The following is a 17,167-nucleotide window of genomic DNA, read 5'->3' as shown; positions in this document are numbered from 1 at the left end:
CCTTAGTTTGAGTTGCCAATGCAAATGAGTCAGAGGATTTGCCTCAGACAGTGAGTTAATTGTGTAACTCTACAGCAGAAAATGCCATTGGAGGGCGCTTGCTGACCTCACAGCTGAAAAAAAAAAAAAAAAACACATTTAAAGATGTGGAAACCAGATGTTTCAGGCACATTTCAGCCTCTGCTCTGAGAATTTATCCCAAGCAGCCCTTAACAGGACATTCCTTCTCTACGACTGAGATATGATCATCTTAATTTACTTATTTGTCCTGCTATGGGAAGAGGCTCACGGATGGGGATTCAAGAATGGAATTTTTCATAACTCCATATGGCTTGGTAAGAAACTTCACTCATGAGCTTCTTGCTGGGGAAATCACTTCTTTGAATTCATACAGAAGTGAATCAAAGCTGTAAATTTTTCTCTTCTAGTTAAGGCTGATGTTTTCTAAGAAAATTGTTTGGGAAAAACAGCTGATGGAGTGTATATATCAACTCTTTTTTAAGTGCTCCTGCCTTCTAAAATTTTAGAATAGCTTTTTATAAAGTGAACTGTTGAGTAGAAAATAGAGGTTAATATTTATAGCCCATATGAATATGCCCTTTAAAATTTTCAAAGCAGGTGTGGTAGTATAATGGGGAAAGTGTCTTTAACAAAATAAAGTTACTAATACATTATTTTGTTCTTATTTCAATGCATTTGCAGTCAGATTTCATAACAGGTAACCATAAGAGAATTATAACAGGTAAATTAGAATATAAAATAATTTTACAATCACTGCTCTGTGTACTCTGACCTGTAGTATAGCTCACGTTTTTCCAAACATCTTTCAACTAGTTTTACAAAGCCATCTTGTAATATAGAAAAAATGAAAAAAGCTTGTATTTCTGAATGCATTCTTATCACTTGATTTCTTTTGTTTGAGCTAGCCATTTAAATACTTTACTACCTCTTCTGTTAGACAAGTAAAGTTTTTTTGTTGTTTTGTTTCGTTTTGTTAAATGTAAGGAAATGACATAGGCCTAACTGAGAATATAAACAATAGACCAAAAAAAAAAAACTAAATAGATAAAACCCCAAATGCTCCATAGAGTACTCTAAACAATGTTTTAATTCTCATGATACAGATTATTATTGCTTTATGTTCACTGTTGTATCTGATGGTGAATTTGAATTGCTCAAGAAGAGAATCGACAGATCCTTATATAAAACAAAGAAATAAAAAGAAAGCAAAATTAACCTAGATCTTGATTTTATGCTTGCTAAGCGGCACAGAGTTGTAGAATATCTTCCCTTTCAGCGTATTTCTTTCTGGTAATAACTACAGCCATGCGGATTTCATTAAAAAGCTCAATTTGCAATGCACAGCCTTACTGCCTCTTTTTTCAGCTTGAGCCAGCGAACTACTTTCATGCTGAACAGAGCAATCCATTTGGCCAAGATGGGGTCTGGAATTTACTAGAGGAATGAGCAAGTCTTTCTGTTTATTTTCATTACACACCATTGAACTTGGGAAACATACACCTATTTGTCAGAAATGAAAAAGAGGCTCATAAAGCTAGTAAGAGTTGAACCCAAACGGATAAACTGAAATTCTGTCAAATTCTCTAATGATGAAGTAAAATGTAGTTTGGGGTTTTTTTTTTTTTTTTTAAGTGATGTTGTATATCACCAAAATAGAAACCTGGACAATAGAATTCTGTCCCAGAGGTAGAGGGAAGCAAACCCAAATATTTGTTAATAGTATGCTGCACATCTGTGGCCTGGAGTGATTGCATATTGCTTCAAAGTGGGACAAATTATTGACCAGTCAGCCTGGCATAAACTGTTTATAGTTGGTTAGATCAATGTAGTATTAGAAAACTGTTTAGAGGGGGAAGAGAGTTGAATTATAAGGCAGGAATCTGCTAGCAACTATCTAGAATAAGCACTTAAAATTCTTGGTCTCAGTTCCATGCTGGTAAAATGAGAAGTCTGAAGTAAGGGACCCTAAGGTTTATTTTTAACTCCTGTATACTCTAATTTCTTAGATAGTAAATTTTAAGACACATAAGGACAAGTGACTCCAACTAGTTTAAATGGAAAATTTAAAAATGTACAAATAAGCAATTCCTTTTAAACACTGTTTCGAATCTGAAAAAGGAGAAGGGAAAAGTAACATTATCATGAGCTCCTACTAGGATCCAGAAGCAATGCTTATAGGTTTCATGGTTTGTATATTCCAAAAAATAACTATCATTAGTCCCATTTGATCGATGAAGAAACTGAGGTTCAAGCAGTAATTTATACAAGGTCACACAACTGGTCTATCACAGAACCAGAAGTAGAAATCAGAGCCAACCTGCTACTGTTACCACTTACTATTAATAAAAGGAAAAGGAAATTATTGGTTAAGCAGATTTTCAATTTTAATGAATGACAACTAGAAAAATTAATAAATTATTACTTCTTCTGAAAGGTGAAACTCTTTAGATTAAGACTCATTATTCAAAGGACCATTTTAGTAGTATAAATTCTGAATTAAGAAATATTTTAAAATAAATCTGTGCTTAAAATATTCAAGTACACATGCCAAGAGTTCTCAACTTGTTCATAAGGCAAGATAATAGGAAGTTTGGGTCTCTTTCAGGAGCAATGTGGAATATTAGTACCATTTAATCAATTAAAAATTATAGTATAGACATCGCTGCTATTTGTTACTATCTTATTACTAGACAAGCTTCAAGAGGTACCAAAGTTTTAAGAAAAACTACTGGGAAGAAAACTTAAATTATTTTTTTAATCTTTCTGCTTATTTTTTTCCCCTCCAAACCTCTGTTAAAAGAAAAACTGAGGCATACTTAAAATTTGGAGTTTATCTGAGCAACAATCCATTTGAATTCAGCAGCATCCAATTTAACAGAAGGAGCTCCAAGGAGTGGTACAAAATGCAAAACTTTCATAGGCAGAAAGGAGCAGGCATAAGGAAGTTTTACTAGCAAAAAAGTAGGCTTTTGATGGCTAAGTTACATTCCTTTAGGGGATAGCAGCGGTCTATCAGGCAGATGATCTAACTAGTGATGATCAGGAGTCTTCTGACTGACTGGTTTAAGATTCCATTTCTGGGTAAGCTGAAACTATACTTAAGTCTTCATTTGGTGATGTGGGACTTACCTTGCTGTCTTGTTTCTAATACATCAGATTTTTATTTGGGGAGTAAAATATACAGGAAATTTTAGTTTGAGAAATCTGGGCAGACAAAATAATTTTTTTTCAAATAAAGATCTTTTAGAGAACAAATACAATTCTAACATTTTTAAAAAGTAACAATCATCTCCATCACATATATTAGTAAGTACTACATGTTCCTCTTCTCTACTAAAAGCCTCAGTATCCCTGTACTTCAAAATAGATGCACTTGCCTTGCCCATTAGTGCCCAAGTTGCTTAAGAACAGGGCTTGATTCCCCAGAACCTAGCAAAGTACCTCATGGTAAATTCTTAAAACAGCTACATTGGAAACTGGTAAAAGTTGAGTCAATGAAGCTTTACCTATGAAGGACACTTGGAAAGTAGGTAACTCTCAAAAGGGCAAATGACTTTGATGTTCCTTGTGTTTTCTGACCTCTAAGTATCAGACTAAGGCACTGTGTATGCGTGATAGGCTTTAACCATATAAGCTATAAGAGCAGGATCTCATGAGTATAGAAAAGCAGGGAAAATGCCAAGCAGCTTCTCCTATTGAACTGGCATTGTCAACTTCAGCTTTGGGTAGAGAGTAAGGAACAGTATTTCTAATACTGCTGGATTCATATCTTGCTGCAAGGCTAGAAATATAAATTCTTGTTGGAAATGGTCTTAATGGTGTCTGATTACACAGGTCGGGGTAAAAGACTTAACAATAATCTTGATAGTCTACACAGAACTATTAGAGCTATGTTATGATTATTGTCCTGGGAATCTTTTCACATTGTTTCTATGGCAAAATGCACTCCAAACTCAAAACAATCAATTTTAACAGTGATCTACTAGGAGACAGCTCACGTAAGACTTAATACCATCTAAAATGTGCTGGGAACAAACGGGAACTAAAAAAAGACAAACCAGGTAAAGAACTTAGGAACTGGTAGTCAGGTGTGTTCCACTTTTTCTCAGCTGTAGTTATATCTATTTTTCTTTTCTTTAATGCACTATTTGGTGCCTTTGGATTCTTTCAAACTGTTTCTCTGTTTTTTATTTGTTTACTAAATTCTCAACGACATTGCATTACTCATTTCTCTCAAATGGATATTTTGGCTTATTTTTCTCCTTCATTATGAGCCAATTTTCATTCCTTTTCTTTTCCTAGTGTTTACCTTTCCAAGTTTTTAAAACAAAGCCAAAAAAAAAACAAGTTAAAACTTTATCACCTTTGGATAGTGCAGAAATACAATGCTGTATTAAAACTTTATTTCAGGCTCTCAGTTCAAAAACATTACTTAGTCTCGAGTTTCTCTCTGTATCCCCCCAAAATTCCCCTCATTCAAAATGTTTCCCAAAGCTTTCTAACAATGAAAACTCAGCCACTCAAGGCAGCCGACCCAGGGAACCCTTTGGCAGGAACAATAGCTGATGTAATCTTCCAGATGAGGCCACAAAATTTCCCTTGTTCAACAAGAATGGATAACAGTGCATTTACGACATTTTGTGAATTCACAGAACAAGCAGCAGGCGTCTACCACAGGGAAGCACGGTCTGGCAAATACAAGCTCACCTATGCAGAAGCGAAGGCGGTGTGTGAATATGAAGGTGGCCATCTTGCCACCTACAAGCAGTTAGAGGCAGCCAGAAAAATTGGTAACTGCTTTGAATATAATATTTCTTCTTTTTCACCCTTGGAAAAAAAGTTTTTCCACCTTTCCTGCAACCACTTAGTAAGACTTACTTCTCCACCTCTTCTAATAGTTCCTCTGGCTTCTCCCATTTTCTCTGCCTAGAGCTAGATGGTGGACAGTTTCTAAAACAAGCAACTGAGTTGGGGTCACCTCCCATTCAGAGCAAATAAATTAAAGTCAAAAGAAAATGAAGATATCATCTCGATATCATTTAATTTCCTCATTAATTCTAAGCCATTGCTATTCATTTTTAATATTACACCATTTTATCTTTTCTTGATCTCTGTGGGTTTCCTCAGCTGTTAAATGATGTTATTATGTTGAATCTTACAGAGAAATTCACTTGGTAGAAGAAACAGTGAATTTAGTGATTTTTTTTCAAGTTTTTCCTTTTCTTTTTTAACATTAAGTGGGAGAATACATTTGTATTTTAGGATCAAAAGCCATGAGGAAAAGAGTTGTAAAGCACCAGATGAAAGATACTGGGAAGATGATGTCAGGACACCTGGTGAAAACTCAGTAATTAACAAATACTGTTTGCTTCTTTATAATAAAAGCTAGGGATTGGGAGAGAGTGAGGGGGCTGCTACTGTCTCTCCTGGACTTTCAGGAGAATCCAAAAGGCCACCTCCATTCAGAATTATCTTCTCCATTAAAGAAATCCCTTTGCTTACAGGAACATACCTGGCAAAGCTCATGAAAATATTTTATATTACCCAAGACAAAATGAAGGAGTTTTCAAAAATGGCCCAGAGTCTTCCCCAGATGACGGCTCAGACTATACCCACAGGGCTGTGTGTGACACAGTAACTGGAATGATACATGCAAAAGCCAGAGCCATTACTAGCCACCAGGGACTTGTAGTCAAATCGTTCTTGAATGGCATTGGCAAATAGTAAAAGAGGCTCCAAAGCTGAGCAAGGAAAACAGGGCTGAGGCTTTGTTTGAAATGTTGAGTACTTTTATCTTTATTCAAATTTTTAAAAATATTAGCAATATCTTAATTGATACTGAAAGAGACACAATCATTTGAAAAAATTTTTTTCAGTATTGGTGATAATTTTAGTTATCTCATGGCACTAGTAGGGTTATTTGTGATAAGAAGCCAGCTCTGGAATTGGATTGTTTTCATATCCATGGTATCATTATTTCTTAGCCCATCTTTTTTTTTTTTTTGCCAAGATGTCATTTTCTAGTAAAAGTCAGATGTTATAAGAACTTTTATATGTGTTCAAGCTTTATTTTTTAAGAAAACTGTTTTTCCCCTTATATATGAACTGGATTTCGGCAGTTAAGACACTGTCCCTGTTGGGAGGGGCCATCTTGGTTGAGATGACCTTTGCTCAGCTGAGGGAACATACAAGTTAAGCCATTACCCTTCCATTCTCTTGCAGGATTTCATGTCTGTGCTGCTGGGTGGATGGCCAAGGGCAGAGTTGGATACCCTATTGTGAAGCCAGGGCCCAACTGTGGATTTGGAAAAACTGGTATTATCGATTACGGAATCCGTCTCAATAGAAGTGAAAGATGGGATGCATATTGCTACAACCCACATGGTTTGTGGAAAACAGTAATTTTATACTATACAAAAACAGTTACATGTTATGAAAAAGAAATGTCTTCTTTTTCTAGAGACAAATCAATTTAATGACGATAATTTTAAAAAGTTTTTAAATGTACATTTGGCTGCATCAGGTCTTAGTTGCAGGGTGTAGGCTCAGCTGCCCCATGGCATGTGGGATCTTGGTTCACCAGCCAGGGCTCAAACCTGTGGGCCCTGTACTGCAAGCCAGACTCTTAAGTACTTGACCACCAGGGAAGTCCCCAGTAATGATAATTATTAATAACAACTACCATTTATTGAACGATTATGTTGTGCCAAACACTGACTTATGTCCCTTCATCCACACTGTCACTTAATGTTCACAACTCTTCAAGGAGTTGTTATACTCATTTTAGAATTCAGGAAACCGAAAGTTCAAGAACTTAAGTACTTTCCCCAGATCAGACAGCTGATAATTAGTAGGCAAGTGAGATCTCAAATTTAGTTTTCTGTGCCAGGGAACTTCCTGTGCACAAAGGAAAAAAAAAAAAAAAAAAGCAGATTATAAACTTATCACAGTGAATTAGCTAAAACTGAGTGACTTCACTTTCACTTTTCACTTTCATGCATTGGAGGAGGAAATGGCAACCCACTCCAGTGTTCTTGCCCGAAGAATCCCAGGGACGGCGGGACCTGGGGGGCTGCTGTCTATGGGGTTGCACAGAGTCGGACACGACTGAAGCGACTTAGCAGCAGCAGCAGCATGAAGTAGTATAATACTACAAAATGTTAACTGTTCAAAGTTATCTTTTTAATAGAATGAGAAAAAGGAGACAGAATAAACAAATTGTTTTTCCTAATTTCTTTTTGTATATAAACTCTTAAACTTCCAAACTAAGCAACTCCCACTCTGTGTTTTTTTTTAATGAATATATACTGGATATTCTAGTTATTATTATATAGTATATGTTTTATTCATATTCTTTTTCCATGGTTGATTGTAGTCAGGAAAACTTTAAAGAGAAAATTAACTCATCATAATTACTATGAAGAGTAATTCTTGCTCCACGCTCTCAGAGAAAAAGTAGACTGTTTGGGGATTTATTTCCCCCAGGATAATATTACAAACTGTTACAACATGTCACAAACTATTTCCTACATTTATGATCATAAATATCCTCAGGTGGTATCCCATTTGGATCTACTTTATGAGAAAGTCTGTAGCACAGTAGGAGAGTTACAGTGAAGTTCTAGCATAGTATTATAGAATTTGTTACTGTTTAATAATATTAGTCATTGGAGAACAGTTTCTCACATTTGTAGCTAACCTATATCTCAAAATAATATGTACTCTGGTAGAAAAGAATTTTGTCTAGAGCTATCACCTACTCTCACTTGAGACAAAATATGAATAAATACTTACAGTGCATTCATATAGACTCTTTCAAACCACTTTGACATGCATTAAGCCTGGACTATACTACATTTATGGAGTAGGAAATGGCAACCCACTCCAGTATTCTTGCCTGGGAAATTCCATGGACAGAAGACCCTGGCTAGCTACAGTCCATGGGGTCACAAACAGTTGGATACAACTGAGCACGCAAGCACACATACAACATTTAGTCCTATATTTAGTCACTGTTTATAATTTATATTCCTCCTTTTCCTCTCTCTCCCCTCTTCTCTTCCTTTTTTTTTTTTTGGTTGTGCTGCACTGCTTGCAGGATCTCAGTTCCCCAACCAGGGATTGAACCCAGGCCAAGGAAGTGAAAGCCCAGAATCCAAACCGCTAGGCCACCAGGGAACTCCCCCTTTTCCTTAAATATACTTATATAGGCGTTTCTCTTCTTACTCTAACTTGGAGATATTGATTAATTAATAATCATTATTTTCCTGATACTGTTATGATTTTTTTTTTTCATTTCAATCATTTTTCAGTGAACTGTGTTTCTCCCATTGCTAGTTCAGGCGGCCCCCTGTCCCCTTCAGGTTAACCACATCCTAAATAATCAGCATGTCACTGAATCTAAAAGTAAGCTGAAAATTGAGTAAGAACAAGTCTCCTAGGATTCTGTACATTTCATTGCTCTTTTATAAGAATGCCAAATTAACTTACAAATTTTTGTAAGTTGTATTTATTTCTCATAGAGGCTAAATACTTTTCACTCTGGGAAAATGTGTACAGAATATATATATATGTAAATATTATTTATATATAGATATTATATATATGTAAATGTAGGATGCTATGGGACAGGGAAAATCACTCCCAAAGTAGGCACTTGTTAGTCACTCAGTCACGTCTGACTCTTTGAGACTCTATGGACTGTGTAGCCCACCAGGCTCCTCTGTCCGTGGAATTCTCCAGCAAGAATATTGGAGTGGGTAGCCATTCCCTTCTCCAGGGGAATCTTACCAACCCAGGGATCCAACCTGGGTGTCCTGCATTACAGGCAGATTCTTTACCATCTGAGCCACCAGGGAAGCCCCTTATGTGCACATAAACACTATATATTTTATAATATTTAATAACAATATGAATAGCTTACACTTTGCATAATACCATTAAGCTATCCTCTATATTTATCCTCAGAATAGTGCTGTGAGGGAGGTAACAGAAGAGGCATGACTACATTTATTTTATCAATGAAGACACTGAGGTACAGACTGGTCACCGAGCTCAGACTAGGTTGCTGACCTTCCTTGTCACTCCCTGGCCTTTCTAAGAGCCTATTCTGCCCTGGAGACACAAGCTCCTTAACCTCTATGGTGTTAGGGATTCTAGCACAATTTTTTATCATAGTTATTTTAAAGAAGAATATTCTTGTAAAAAGCCTCTAATTGATACAATAAAAATATCTTTGAATACTACCAAAGTCACCACCTCCACACCACCACTCAGATTATTTTTGAATTTCCAGTTTCCATCTTTTTTTTAAGACACTAGACATTTAGTTGATATGGAATTAAAATGAGCTGGGACCCTTCTATAGCTTTCCTTCTAGGTCATACTGCAAAATTACTGTTCTGGTAGAGATTGTTCGCTCTTATAAGAGGTTATGGGACATGACAGAAATCTATGAAATGGTAAATGACTTGAAAAAATCAACAGAGATATCTCCACCAAATCCTCAAATCGTATTAGAATTAAGTTGCTAATTTAAACCAGTAAAAGGAGTATAGAATGATTATAAATTCTTCCTTTTAACTGGATTAGAATGACCTTCAAGTTCCCTAGTGGTCTTTATAAGGATTTTCCAAACAGAATTTATTGGATGCATTATTCTAAGTGTTCAAGTCCCTGAAGACACAGTGGTGACACCACAGGACAAAATCCCTGTCATAGCTGGTGATATAGATATATGTTGGTGAAGTACGTATATGTTGGCAATACAGGTAGGTATATGTATCAAGATTTGTCAAAACACATTTAAGTGTGCACTTAAGATGTGTGCTCTGTGCTTAAAATGTGAACAGAGCAAGAAATGTAAACAGGAGCACAATTATTTCTTTTTGCTACTTTACTTTTTTTAAAAAAATCACAAGTGGTCTATGTTTATTTTTGAGAATTTAGCAACTATTAACAAAAAAAATAGTTATTCTTCAGCTACAATTACACACAATATACTAGGGAGGCTATATATTTATTCATGTCTTTATTTTTATTTCATAAAAAGTACTAAATAGATGGACACTAAGAAATGAATATCTTTTTAAAGTAGGAATCATCTTTTTAAATGCTTTATTTTTTCTTTTCTCATTTCAGCAAAGGAGTGTGGTGGTGTGTTTACAGATCCAAAGAGAATTTTTAAATCTCCAGGCTTCCCAAATGAGTATGATGATAACCAAATCTGCTACTGGCACATTAGACTCAAGTATGGTCAGCGCATTCACCTCAGTTTTTTGGACTTTGACCTTGAAGATGACCCAGCTTGCTTGGCTGACTATGTTGAAGTATATGACAGTTACGATGATGTCCACGGCTTTGTGGGAAGGTATGTGTTGCTTCTCCATACAGGAAGCTAATGAACATCTGATATTTTGCATGATGCTTCTTTAATTTCCCCCCAACTGCCCCTCCCCTACAATATTGATTTTCCAGTTTATCTATTCCCCTGCAACATTCTTTCCTTTCCTAACTTTCCTAACGAAGATTTTTCTTTCCACTGTTAGTCCTAACAAGCCATAGTCAGCTGCTACCTCTACTTATGATTAAAATAGTGATAGCTACTTTTTGATTTGCTAAGTTGTAACAGTTAAATATTCTATTTAGGCAGACCTCAAGATCTGACTAACAGGAGAAAGAAGATATGTAGGATGGGAAATTTGTTGGGGTTTTTAAGTGTTCTGATTTCTGTCAACCTAAATTCAGTAATTGTTGCCTTTCTTCTGTGTACAAAGCACTGTACTAAGCATTAAGGATACAGGCTAAACAAGTACTCTAGAGCCCCTTCTCTCATACAGTTCAGCTAATTATACAGTGGGTATCTTCTTAAAAATAGCTTTCTTTGCCATGAAAAAACAAATGTTCCTTTCCTCAGTATTTCTCTCCTGGTTTTTCAACATCCTGGGACACAATATTTTTGGTGCGTGTTCTCACCCAGTATCTTTAATATAGTTTACATTTTACAATACAAATTTTGCAACATTGTATGAAATATTATAAATTAAAGAGAGCACAGTTAGGTGTTTTATATATTCAGGTCCCCACTTAATGTGTATTTTAAATATCTATCATCAATGGATTATTGGTTATAAATTCTCTATTACCCATGGTAGTAATTTAATGAAAGAAAATAGTAGTGGGGATAATTTAAAATAATAGACAATATCTTTTTATTGACTTTGAAATCTGTAACTTAAGTAGAAAGACAAACAAAGGCATTTCTTGCATAAATGAATAGCAGTTTTTGGATGGAAAGTGTTTTTTTGCTGTTGTTTTGTTCTTTAGTTGAGACTACTACTATGGAAAGAAATACAAATAGTTTTAAAAAATAGTTTGAAGAAGACTAGAAGTAGGATCTGAGGACTTAAGAACAAAGTCTTTTTTGAAAGAACGGACCTCCTACCTTGGGACTTAAGATAACATTTTTATTCTAAATCTAGTTTCAGAAATCAATTACAGTTCTAGATAAAATGACTTTTAAGCTACAGGCTAATTTGTTATTTATTGGATTATATTGTGTGATTTACCTTTATGATAGACTTTCTCCTTCTCTGGAATAAACTACTTTTTCATTAGAAACTAACAAAAACCCTTACTTTCTATATAATTATGTGCAAGGGAATTCCTTTCAAGCCATGATTCAGATAAAAATCTGAATAAGATAAGATAAAAATCATCTTATAAGGTCCAACGTAATTTTTTCCTTTTTAAATCAGTCACACCCCCATTCTTCTTTAACTGTGAAGAAAACTTCATGAGATTAATCAGAAACAAATTTTTAAAATTTCCCAAATAGATTCAAATTGTTTACCACACAAAAACTTTGTAGACACACAGAGTAGAAATGCCACAAATTCTTTCCTAAGAATCTCAATACTGCAAGAAGTCTATTTCAAACAATATTTTAGCCTCTCTTCTCTCTTACAAGGGCTTTCCAGGTAGCTCTAGTGGTAAAGAACCTGCCTGCCAGTGCAGGAGATGTAAGAGACTTGGGTTCAATCCCAGGGTCGGGAAAATTCCCTGGAGGAATGCATGGCAACCCACTTCAGTATTCTTGCCGGGAGAATCCCATGGACAGAGGAGCCTGGTGGGCTACAGTCCATCCGGTCACACAGAGTCAGACATACTGAAGCAACTTAGCACTCACACAGGCTCTCTTATAAATTCTAGTAAAAATAAAGTAGAATAGAAAAGTGAGCCATTACTGGCACCCCACTCCAGTACTCTCGCCTGGAGGGTCCCATGGACGGAGGAGCCTGGTGGGCTGCGGTCCATGGGGTTGCTGGGAGTCAGACACGACTGAGTGACTTCACTTTCACTTTTCACTTCCATGCATTGGAGAAGGAAATGGCAACCCACTCCAGTGTTCTTGCCTGGAGAATCCCAGGGACGGGGGAGCCTGGTGGGCTGCCGTCTACAGGGTCGCACAGAGTTGGACACGACTGAAGCGACTTAGCAGCAGCAGAGCCAGTACTTAGAGGAACTGGAGTAGGCAATGGCATCCCACTCCAGTATTCTTGCCTGGAAAATTTCCATGGACAGAGGAGCCTGGCGGGTTATAGTCCATGGGGTTGCAAAGAGTCAGGTACGACTGAGCACACACGCACCCACGCACCTCTTAGGAGAAATTTAAAGTACATCAATTATCAGTTAGTCACTTGCAAGAGCTATATTATAATTATTCATGTGACCTCTCCTTTTTAAAAATTCTCTTTCAGATACTGTGGAGATGAGCTTCCAGAAGACATCATTAGTACAGGTAATGGCTCTAAATTGAGGAACAAAACTATGATTTGCTTTCTCAGTGTCACTGAAAGTGAAGGATCCAACAGTTATTACTACATAACTTTTTAAAGTTGAGAACTGAAGACAGACAGGGCTTGCTAGCTTGCAAAAGGCAAAGAACTATTTAAACTTAAAAAGTGTGTAGTCTCTGGTTACTTGCAGGACATGCAGTCTGAAATAGTCATGGGTCTGCAAATCCATAAATACTGCTGTATCTTATAATTCCCATAAAATGTGGTAACAAAAGGCCCAAAGTTTTCATCGATAGAGGATTGAAGTAATTTGCCATGTTGTTAAAAATATCATTTATCACTGAAAAAAATTTTAAATTGTATTTATTGCATTTTCACATTAGTACAGCAATCCCAAGGAAGTCTTATGAAGATCACAGATCTGTTAGGTGTTTCTAATAGATATTACATGATAAAAGGGCTCTAAGGTCAGGTAAATTGGGGAAACATTGGGTTAAACAGGTTTCTTTGTTAGAAGACATTAGAGAACTTTTACTATGCTAATTATGCATAGTTAATCTTAAAAGACTAACTATAGTGAGCAATGTTTTCCAGATCTTTTTCCTCTTGCTAATTATTTTATGAGACTGTTCCTTGAAATGTGCACCAAGAAATGTTCCAGGAGCAGCATACATTTATCGCAATGAGCAATACCACTGCTGTTGCCTCAAACTGCTACTTTCTGGCTAAGAACTTTTACTTTCTTCGATGTCTTCATTTTTCTCTTTATTTTCATCACTCACACCAGTAATTCGCATTCTGGCTTGTTTTCCTCCAAAACATTAAAAAAAAAAAAAATTATCACAATACTTCTGCAACTAAAAACACCAAAGCTACATTGAATTGCAGTTTCCAAACAGTCCTTAAACTGAGGTACTACAAGCTGAATTAGTCCCACACCCTAGCTTTGCAGTGCCTGCAATTTTCATTGATGAATCATTGCAAGAGATGGAAATTCTTGTTCAGTACTGGAATGATTAATGCTTAAAGTTTATTAATTCATTACTATGTCACAATCTCCTTAGGAAGAGTAATCTTTTAAACTTTTTATTATCTCTTATTCTTTACTTGAGAACATATTTCATGTTAACAGAAAACTAAAAGAAGACATTTTATGAGATGTAGGAGGGTAGTTGGGAGGGGGGTGAGAATTCTATTTTTAAAAAAGTGAAACAGAGGGAGAATCCAAAGGAAGCCTGAAAATTGACATTTTTCTTATTTTGTCTAAAACAGACTCCAAATGTAACACCAAATCAGTGTTTTTCTGGCACAACTGCGAGAAACTAAAAAAAGAAAAACCCACACAATTTATTATTCAAAGAGAAACAAATCAACAGAAAGAACATAATTAAATAAAATGCCAAAGATTTAGCAAAACAGCAGGAAGAATACACACTGATACAGAGTAATAGAAAAAGAATATACAAAATAAGTTTAAAGTACTATCCTCTCAGTCAAGATACTGCTGTTAACATTTTAATCTAGTTTTCTTCTTAAATATATGCTTACTCACCCCAGGATATTTATATTAAAAAACAAAAACAGAAAATAAACTAAAAACTACCCATAGTTGTACCACTTTGCTACTGCTAAGTCACTTCAGTCGTGTCCGACTCTATGTGACCCCATAGACAGCAGCCCACCAGGCTGCCCCGTCCCTGGGATTCTCCAGGCAAGAACACTGGAGTGGGTTGCCATTTCCTTCTCCAATGCATGAAAGTGAAAGGTGAAAGAGAAGTCGCTCATTCGTGTCCGACTCTTAGCGATCCCATGGACTGCAGCCCACCTGGCTCCTCCATCCATGGGGTTTTCCAGGCAAGAGTACTGGAGTGGGGTGCCATTGCCTTCTCCGTGTACCACTTTAATAAAAGGTATATAAGGAAAGAAAGTGCCCACTCTTCTCACCTCTCCCTACCCAAGAAAGGCATTGGACAACTATGTGGTGTCCATCTTTCCAGATGTCTTCCTGTAACAAACATTACATACATGGAGACTATGGAGCTACTTCAAAGTCACAGTGTAATCGGGAAGCCCTGTGTATTTAGATCACTCGAATTCTTTTTAATGACTCTTAATAGGTGCCATAATTTGTCATACAGCAATATTTAACATCCTGAAGGCAGTTGTTGCTGATTTTTTTGTCTTTTGCTAGTCAACATTCCACTAGACATTTAAAAATATACATTTATTCCTTTGTCTGTGCTGGGTCTTAGTTGTGGCATGTAGGATACAGTTCCCTGACAAGGGATTGAACCCTGGCTCCCTGCATTGGGAGTGCAGAGTCTTAGGCACTGAACCACCAGGGAAGTCCCCTATATATTTTCATACTTCTACTTGTTAGTGCTATTTTTTTTAAGAGTCAATTCCTAAAAGTGAAATTTCGGGGTCACAAGTAATGTACACTTAGGGGTGTGCGTGTGTGTATGTTCGGTCGAGTCTGACTCTTAGCGATCCCCAGACTGTAGCCCGCCAGGCTCCTCTATTCGTAGAATCTTCCAGGCAAGAATACTGGAGTGGGTTGCCATTTCCTTCTTCAAGGAATCTTCCTGATCCAGGGATCAAACCCACAACTCTGTGTCTCCTGCATTGATAGGCAGATTCTTTATTACTGTCCATGTGGGAAGCCATAGATGTGGATAGATGCCAGCAAATTAGCAGTAGGCCCCACTGTGCCCATTTTTATTTTAACCAGTTGAGTAGTCTATAAGAAAACATTTCTTTTTTTCATTTAAGCAGCTCTCCCAAGTTTGAGAAGAGTGCAGTAGACCAGAGTATGAACTCTAGGTTCAAACCTGGTTCTGCCATTTAAAACCCTGTGGCCTTGGGCAAGCTACTCAGGCTCTCTATGCCTCAATTTCATTTATAAAATGACTATGTTAATAGTATGCACTTCATCATGTTACTGTGGAAAATAAGATGAAAGACATTTAAAGCTGTGCTTGACAAAACCAAACATTAGCATTCAGTGTGTATGGGGGTTTTGCAAAGAAATCTGGATTTGTGATTTGGATTAAGAAGGCTTTTCCCACATGAAAAAGAAAAATATCCCTACATATTTCATATAATGAAGTTTTTCTATTTTTGGTACATGTTGGTCTTTAATGCAGGTAAAATATAGTTAAGTGCTTTGTTTAAAAGAGAGATCTAGCTTTGTGGCTTTTTTTCCTTTTTTTTTCTTTTTCTTAACAAATGCAAGGTTTGTTGCCATCATTTAGTAAATAACCCATCTATATCTCACTGGTTTGAACTGCCTGCTGTTCTCCTGTAATTCTATGGATGTTCCTTCTACAAAGAAAACCTTTTAAAACAGAATAGACAAAATTTCCTGTAGGACAGATTAGAGAGCCACAGGAAAAATCTGGAAGTCCTTGCTTCACCTGGCAATGATACTACAGACTCAACAATTTGAAAATATAGTTCTGAATTCTGGGAGTCTTGATCATGAATTTTTATATTCTCCATATGAGAATGATGAGTCTTTGAACTGTCAGCCAAATTGAAGGAAAGTAACATCTTGGTTCTTCTGCATCTTCCTCCTCCCCAGGAAATGTCATGACATTGAAGTTCCTAAGTGATGCTTCAGTGACTGCAGGAGGTTTCCAAATCAAATACGTTGCAGTGGATCCTGTATCCAAATCCAGTCAAGGAAAGAATGCAAGTACTACAAGTACTACTTCTACTGGAAATAAAAACTTTTTAGCTGGAAGATTTAGCCATTTATAAAAGAAAAAAAAAAAAAAAAAAGACATTCCATATTTATGTTTCTATCTTTTGGAACACTTTTGATCTCACTTTTATATTATTATTATTAACATTTATTTATTATTTTTCTAAATGTGAAAGCATTACCTGATAATTTGAGGATAACTGGAAAATACAGAAAACTCTGAATGAGAAAATAAAATCTCCCATAATCTCCTTGCATAAAAATAGCAAGCATTAAATTTATACATACTTTTTAGTCATTTTTCAATTTGTGGTATATGTATATATGCATCTATATGTATTCATACTTCAAATTATTGAATCCTACTCTATGTACAGTTTGACATCTTGAATATTTTTAACCTTGAACTATATGGTATACACATTTTCCCCTATCACTGAGTAGTCTGCAAAAACATGATTTTGAATAACTGTAAAATGCCCAAGGTATGATTGTCCCATACTTTCTGTAAACCTGTCTCTATTGTGGGAATTATTGGTTGTTTTTATAAATATTGTTTCAATAAACATCCTTGAACATATATGTATTTGGACATCCCTCTAATTATTCAAGATAGGGTCCTAGAGGTAGAATTACTGAGTCA

At 36.1% G+C, this 17,167-nt stretch overlaps 1 protein-coding gene across 1 annotated transcript; it reads left to right on the top strand.

Annotated features, from left to right (window-relative positions):
• The first annotated feature begins 177 nt into the window (after window positions 1–177).
• Window positions 178–16,580, top strand: TNFAIP6 (TNF alpha induced protein 6). The gene is given in 6 exon segments (NM_001007813.2): window positions 178–335; window positions 4,674–4,811; window positions 6,244–6,405; window positions 10,162–10,390; window positions 12,780–12,820; window positions 16,402–16,580. Coding segments are annotated over 6 exon segments (843 nt in total). The 5' UTR covers window positions 178–241.
• The last annotated feature ends 587 nt before the right edge of the window (window positions 16,581–17,167 follow it).

The sequence above is a fragment of the Bos taurus genome, chromosome 2 (assembly GCF_002263795.3).
Source record: "Bos taurus isolate L1 Dominette 01449 registration number 42190680 breed Hereford chromosome 2, ARS-UCD2.0, whole genome shotgun sequence".
Taxonomy (NCBI): domain Eukaryota; kingdom Metazoa; phylum Chordata; class Mammalia; order Artiodactyla; family Bovidae; genus Bos; species Bos taurus.
This window is presented reverse-complemented; position numbering and strand designations above follow the sequence as displayed.